This window comes from Erpetoichthys calabaricus, chromosome 12, assembly GCF_900747795.2.
Source record: "Erpetoichthys calabaricus chromosome 12, fErpCal1.3, whole genome shotgun sequence".
Classification (NCBI taxonomy): domain Eukaryota; kingdom Metazoa; phylum Chordata; class Cladistia; order Polypteriformes; family Polypteridae; genus Erpetoichthys; species Erpetoichthys calabaricus.
In genome coordinates this window covers 31,199,290-31,206,708 of record NC_041405.2, presented here as the reverse complement: position 1 = coordinate 31,206,708, position 7,419 = coordinate 31,199,290, and the positions used below count along the sequence as shown (strand labels likewise).

The 7,419-nt window shown below is 40.9% G+C and overlaps 1 protein-coding gene across 4 annotated transcripts in view; it reads left to right on the top strand.

The window, feature by feature from the left end:
• The first annotated feature begins 3,248 nt into the window (after nt 1-3,248).
• LOC114662041 (myoglobin) overlaps nt 3,249-7,419 on the top strand; it is a 41,121-nt gene continuing 36,950 nt past the window's right edge. Inside the window, exons 1-2 of one of the 4 annotated variants that reach the window (XR_007936458.1) lie at nt 3,249-3,415; nt 5,080-5,299. Coding sequence is in view for 2 of the 4 variants with exons in the window: in XM_051934865.1 (XP_051790825.1) it covers nt 3,321-3,415; nt 5,080-5,299 (315 nt within the window). In the remaining 2 variants the exon portion in view is untranslated. The remainder of the gene's footprint in view (nt 3,416-5,079; nt 5,300-7,419) is intronic. The other 3 variants (XR_007936459.1, XM_051934865.1, XM_028815335.2) reach the window with 3 other exon arrangements.

The window sequence follows — 7,419 nt, the reverse complement described above, 5'->3', positions numbered from 1 at the left end:
TAAACACGGTTTGCTGTGTTCAGAACTGATGGCGTGTATTCCTCAAAGCAAATTCAGTGAAGACGAGCGCAGTCAGAGCCGCACAATGCCGTGCAGTGTCACTTGTTGCGCCATATCTGACTGGAGGTGTTAAACGAGTTGCTAAATCAGTGCATCTCATCAGGTGTTATTATTATTTCAGATTTTGTGATTGTGACAAGACAAGATGGTGGCAGTGTATACGTGCGAGACGGGTGTCCTGATAAGAACAGGCATATCGACTAACAGACGGTTCTTCATTTTTCTCATCAAAACTGGTCCCTGACATACGGGTACTTTGTACTGGATAGAGTAAGCTCAGATCAAGGGTTACTGCTACTGTTTTTAGAAAAAAAAAAAGAGCGGGTTCGGGAAACAGATGGATATAATGCATCCGTCGATTGTCTGTGCTTGACCAGTATGTAGGGACAGCGTGCAGTCGCGACCTTTGAATCCTGGATACTGGTAGAGCCGGTGAGGCCACTATGCCAACCTCTTTTTAAGCAGTTAAAAGTATATGTCATTCCAGTAATAAAGGTGCCAGAGTTGTATTTTAGGACGTTGCCATAGGTTCCCAAAAGGCCGATCCACGTGAAGGTTCCAGAAAGAACCTTTCTTTATTTAGATCCATAACTGTCCCCCTATAGTAAATAGAATATGTAAATGAAATGAAAATGTAAATGGGTCCCACATTTTAAAAGGACTCTTGCCGTAACACGGGTTACGTTCAGCTGTTTAGCGCACGGCTATAGGTAGCCTATATGCCATACATTAAAGATTTCACGTTTCTTTTACATATTAGGAATTTTTTCAAAGCACAAAGAACCAACATTATTTGCACATAACTCAGAACGAAATGGTGCTTGGTTAAGAAAATGTTTCATACAAACCAGTAAAGAACCATAACGTGCCATTAAGTAACTATTATTTTTAACAGTGCATGTCACATAATTGCTAGCTTTTTTCAGCACAGTGTATATAATGGCGAATTCTTATATCATTTAAGCTAATAAGCATTTATTCGGAGTGCCCTGCATGGACCGCTACTCTGCCCCTGGATTGGTTTATACTACGAAATACCAAAAAGTACATCTTGAACGGACAATGCTGCCCTAAACATTTTATGCCAGTGTTAATTTAGGATGCTGCAGTGTTCCTCGAGTCGATGATAGCCTTCGGTTCCTTCGTCTTTCTCCTAATAAAACAGCTAAGAGACCGGGTTTGAAAAATAAAGAAGCGCGAAAACAAACAAATCGGAGTAAAATCCAAATACATCAAGAAGACAGCGAGAAAAAAAAGGTTCATGTACATCGTTTGAGACGGCTTGGTATTTAGTGCCTTGTGGTGCACAGTTAGCTGCTCCGTGCGTTTGTTCACTACATGTCTGCGGGGAGACGCCGCGAGTCCCAGCAGCGTGCGGCATGAAGCAGGAACGAGGCCCGCATGGGACGCCTGTTCTTCCTTCTTTCCATCACACGCAGATTTCGTTGATACGAGTTCAGGATTCATAAATTAACCTAAAACGCATCTGTTGCGTATGATACGTAGCAAAAATTGAATCAAAAACCACAGGAGAACATAAAAACCTTACACTGATATAGTGACAGTGCAGGCCTGGGGGCGCTGCTAATAAAATACTATCAAATAAATGTATACAAGTGGGAAGGGATGGATACACAAAGTGTGGAATTATTGCTAAGAATTGTTAAGAATGTTATCACTCGGCGGGAGTTAACTGCGTGTCTCTACGGGTCAGTTAGGGTATGGAAAAGATGGAGCAGGGGCTTTAGAAGAAGACAGGGTAGCATGAATGAACGAGTTCTTTTGATGCTTTATGATTATTATGACTAGTCAAACCTTTATTTTATAAATATCATGTTAGAAAATCTCATTGGCGCGTACAAGAGGCGTGTCTCATTTTTAGAAAAAAAAATCAAGGACTTGGAACATTTCAGAGTTAAAACCAACTTTTTTATAACCGATAATATGAACAATTCCATTTTATGAAGTTGAAAACATGGGACAATACAATAAAAGAAGTTAATACATACTGAAGAGTTCAAAAGCCTCGGAGCCCCGCTATACTTTCATAAGGCTTTAGATTTAGAAACCGGTGCCTTCAGACTTTTAGGAAATATAAGAGTCTGCACTCTGGAAAACATAACTATATTTCAGTGATAGGGAATGAAAGATTATAATATTATCATGGAGCGCTACTTCAATCACTTTACACAAGGTGGTGTGCATAACAAAATAGGCATGATGGGAAAAATGCCGAGTTTTATTTTTTTGAAAATTATATAAAAAAAAAAATCATAAACTTCTATACGGCAGAGTAACTGAAAATATCTGACTGAAGGCTGATACGAAATGAAAACCTATAGCAAAGCACAGGTTACGATTTTTAAAAAGAGCAAAATGGATGCTAAATGAATTCTTCTGTAAATATACCTAAAAATCTTTAAAAAACAAAAAAAAGAAGAAGAACTCAGTATTTTCAAATATAACACATTCGTTCGAACTTAAATCAGTTCTTCTATTTGGGTTACATGCAATTCATACGTGGTAAGGTGGTGCAGTGCTTAGCGCTGCAGCTTCAAAATGTGAATCCCACGCACGTTTTTATCGGAGTTGAATCATTGTGTGGAAATGTTGTATTATGTAATAGTTAAAATATTTTGATATGTGCATAGCTTAACAAGACGTTCATTCCTCTAGACAAATGTGTCCAGACTCCCAGCCAGACCTAAACCAGAATGCTGCGACCTGAAGGTCTAAAGGAGTTCAGTCACGGACACGAGTGGCTAACCTTGACCAACGGCTGCAAGGCACCCTCGTGCATGCCAGCAAACTTAACGTTTCGATTAAGTGCTTCTTAAGACTAAGCCTTCCACTTACAAAAAGCAAACAAGCCGTACGCCCTAAAGGGCATCCTCGCGTGATACTATCTACTTCAACTCACTGGCGCCCCCAAAAGAGGGGCACGCTGAACTGCTTCCCAAAAGTCATTGTGCCTGTAACGGAAAACAATGTACTAAAAAAAACACAATCAAAAACAAAAGAAATCTAAATCTTAATTTGATATAATTACATGCAGGGTAGCAGTGCTTTGTTTTTTGGAAACCACGTCATCCCAAAATGTAAGAAGAGGAAACTTATCTTAAGTGGGATCGGGGGTGGGGAGCGACAAAGGGGCAGGACAATGACAATGCTTATATAGTAACGGACAGTGGGCTTTAGTGATAAATCACTGGTAGTGTACAGTCTTGGAAATCTGCAGGTGACACTGACTTGAGCTGAAGATGGCTATGTCAGAAGGTGAATGGAATCTGGTGCTGAAGGGATGGGCTAAAGTTGAATCGGACCCGGCAGGCGTCGGCCAAGCTGTTCTACTTCGGTAAGAGGGGCACAGGTGTTATATTACTGACATGAAACTTGATATGAACGGGAGGCATTGCAAGCACGCGTATAATTGGAATATGATCCAGTTATTAAAAAGTGATGCGATTCTAGAAGTGTATATTTGCCACTTCTCTGATAAATATTTTGGTTCAGTAGTAAATCCAGTTGTACTCGACAGTGTCGCTTACAGTGGCCGCTTGGCACCTGTCGAGTTTAGTGGGTATTTTTGAGGTTAAAAAAAAAATTGCGATCCAAGATCGATAAATACTTTAACGATTGATGCTGCCTAATTTTTGACGATCACCCTGTGTACAATCCCACCAGGTCGAGGCTCGAAATTGACGCATTCGCACCTTGATTTATGCACGGTGGTGCCTCGCAGTAAGAAGACCAGGGTTCGCATCCCCGTCCCGAGTGCTTTCTGCGTGAAGTTTGCATGTTCTTCCCATGTCTGTGTGGGTTTGCTCCGGGTGCTCTCAAATTGGTGCTTGGTTGTGTGCGTGTGTGTGCGTTTGCCCTGAGATGAACTGGTGCCATGTCTAGGGTTTGTTCCCTGTCTTGCACCTTATGCTAGCTGGGATATGCTCTGGCAGACCCCTGTGACCCTGTTCAGAACAAAGCGGGTTAGAAAATGATTGACTGATTTAAAGTTTATTAATCTGGATTTAATTAAATTGTCAACGTTCTTTGTAGGCTGGCGCCAGAGACCATCTCTGCTCCTACACGGGGCCACAGAGCATTTTGCCAGAGCACTTATCTTGAAAGGAAATATTGCTTTGTTGAAAAGTGTAACGCCTGAAGCCAAAATGTGTGACTTATCATCCATGAAGAATCGTATACCGCAGGTGACATTGTAGTAAAGAAAGTAAATCGCACACCACGAAACACATAATTCTGTTAAAAGAATAAATCTTATTAAGTGGGAGTATAAGAACGAGGTCAGTATAATGCATTGATAGGCGTGGCCATTTCATTTGTTTTCAACTAGAGAAGGGAAAACAAATGACCTGTTTACTTGTTTGTTTATTACTGTTATAAAAGAAAATGTTGACTGCTCGTGATCATCAGTGGTTATTCTCTTCTGTTAGCAGATCCAGTTTATTAGTTTAATTATTACATATTTGGTTGACGCTTTTATCCAAAGTGGCTAACAAGTTCATGATATACAGTAATGCAATTGTGAATATTTTTATAATTGGAGTTTAGGGCAAGCTAATGTTATCCTCGCGGTTACAGAGTGAATCAGAAGCGCGGCTATTGGAGCACACTCTTTAGGTGTGCAGCATGGCGCAGTGGTTAAAGACTTTCGACTGCAAACCTTGAGGTGGTGGGTGCAAATAACTGTGTGACCCTGAGCAAAGTCATTTGTGCTCCAATTGGAAACGTAACTAATTATATTTCAAATGTTGTAAGGCGCCTTGGATAAACGTGATGGTTTAAAGTCCAGTGCTTTGGCCATTACACCATACTGCCCGTTAAATTAAGACACATATCCTGAAAAATCTATATATTCAAATATGGTAGGCTGCAATATGGTTGCACTGTTATATTCAGATAATACAATATGATTTCATATGGCCAGTCTTTTCACAGCGCATATACTCAGTTGATTTGGGACACGTTTTTATTGCGTTACCTATTATTTATACATTTTTCCAGTTTTTTTAAAGATCATCCTGAAGGTAAATCCCATTTCCCGAAGTTCGAGCACCTCTCTCTCGCTGAGCTACAGACCTATGCAGGTGTCAGGACTCATGGTGAAGCTGTCGTCAACTTGCTGACCAAGATGTTCAGCACGAGAGGAAAACATGCCTCTCTCCTGAAGCCGATGGCCGAGGAACACTGCAAAACGCTCAAGATCCCAGTCAAGTACTTTGAGGTAAGACAAGAAACTTAAAACAAATAAAGAGGTGGGTGGAAACAAACGGAAGAGTAAATCAGAGAGCGCGTTTTATTCCGTCACGCAGTTTTTTCTTCTTTAAGCGCCACTGTGGCCTTCGAAAAGTACCACAAATTAAATTACTCGAGCTGGATGCAATCTAGTTGTACCTGACTATATTTTAACTGTACGCAATTACAGGAATTACATCTAATGGCGGAACACCCCGTAGCCTGTTTGGCAATTTGCCCTTTTCCCGTTATGTTCCACTGAGCTTCGACAAAACAAATCGACACCTCAGCCTGTTTGAGGCACTGTACGGCATAAAGCACCACAATACACCAAATCTGAGCCAGAAACGTCACAATGGCTATCTCATCTGTCTTGCAATTGCTGACAGACAAGCGACTCGTGTCTGCGACGGGGTTAGAGCTGCTCCTCGGGGTTCACTGGCATATTCTGCAAGACAGGAACCCCATCTATATAAATGTAATGAAGTATTATTATTATTATTTTTATAATTATTATTATTATTATTGTCTGAGAGGGTTGTGGGTGTGTGCGCGAGTCCGTTCTGCAATTTACTGGCTGTCGGCAGAGGCGGTACGGAATACAACGAAACGAAATTGGACTGACCAGTGGGAAAATGTAATAATAAAGTGATTATTGGGCTTTAAGAAGAAAACAAACAAAAAAAAAAAAGTTGAAATTGCAATTAAAACAACGAGGGACAACTGTAACCGATAATTCGATCACATAGATAAAACAATGAAAACAAATCATCGCCCAGCCCAAACTCTGCTGTAGAACTGGCACTTTTTCTGAGGTTTGCAATAAGAACACCTTTTAACCGTAATTAGCTGAAACTTTCCTTGTGTCCAAAAAATCATGGGTGCTACTATTAATGTTAGGTTGCAACATATGTAGTCCAAGTTCAGAGTCCAGGTAGTGTGGGACCTATCCTGGCAGCATTAGACCACACAGGGGACAATTAGGGGGTTGATCAACCTAACACACGTTTCTACGGATGAGGGATGAAGAATGTGCAAACTCCACATGTACAATGACCAGATGTGAAAATCAAAATGAGCACACTGGAGCTGCGAAACAGTATTGCCAAACATTGGCATGGACTGATACCCTGTCCAGGTTGGTTTCCACACTGCTGTCTAATGCTGCTGAATACTGTTTGGGCTCCACAACTATATGAACTACAATACAAAACAGTGTTATAAAATGTATGAATGACTGAATGAATTCAGAGAAGCCATATCTTGCAGAAATCAAACATTCTTTCAAGCCTGGTTAGTCCAACATACTATGCACTCGCTTACGTACTCACACTGGCTCAATTTAGTATTTCCAATTAACCTATCATGCAGACTTTTCGGATGTGGGTGAGTTGGACCAGAGCAGGACCTAGGGGTAATGGACACCACAACAGGCAGAACATCATAACTCCATACAGTCAGTGGCCAGGCTGTGAATCAGGTCCAGATGTCTATAACCATGAGCCCATGGCACTAAGCACTTCATACTCTGGCCAGAATCTCCTAGACCTAACATGAGTAGGAGCATGTCACCACAGTAACTCTAACCATGACTCCTCACTCCAAACTTTGTTTATTACTTAATGCATCAAAAATTAGTTTAATTTTTTTAGTGTTACTTATCATGAGAGGCAGGGACAAGCTACATGCTGCTAGCATTAAAGTGACTGGAGACCCTCTTCTCACATCTCCCACATGACCTCATCCTATAGCAAGACAATGGCAGGTCACAGCCGCTTTGCAGAATGAATCTTGTTATTCAAGTGCTGCCTTGGCCTGCCTTTACTACTGACCTCAACCCCATCTCAAAGATATGACCTTCTTCTGTCCATGAGCAGCATTTATATCAGACCTTTCTGCACCAATAGGACAACATCCCACAACTGCAGCTTCAGAGGTTCATTACCTTTTTGAGTCAAACGGTGGTGACTGCAAGAGATGACACTGAAGGACTTCAAGACTGTCATTGCTAATCTATTGTTTTGCTGCATTTGTTGATGCACCATTTTGTTTTCCTATCATTCTCATTAACTTATTCTTATTTCAGCAAGCGGTGTTATGTTTCTTTTT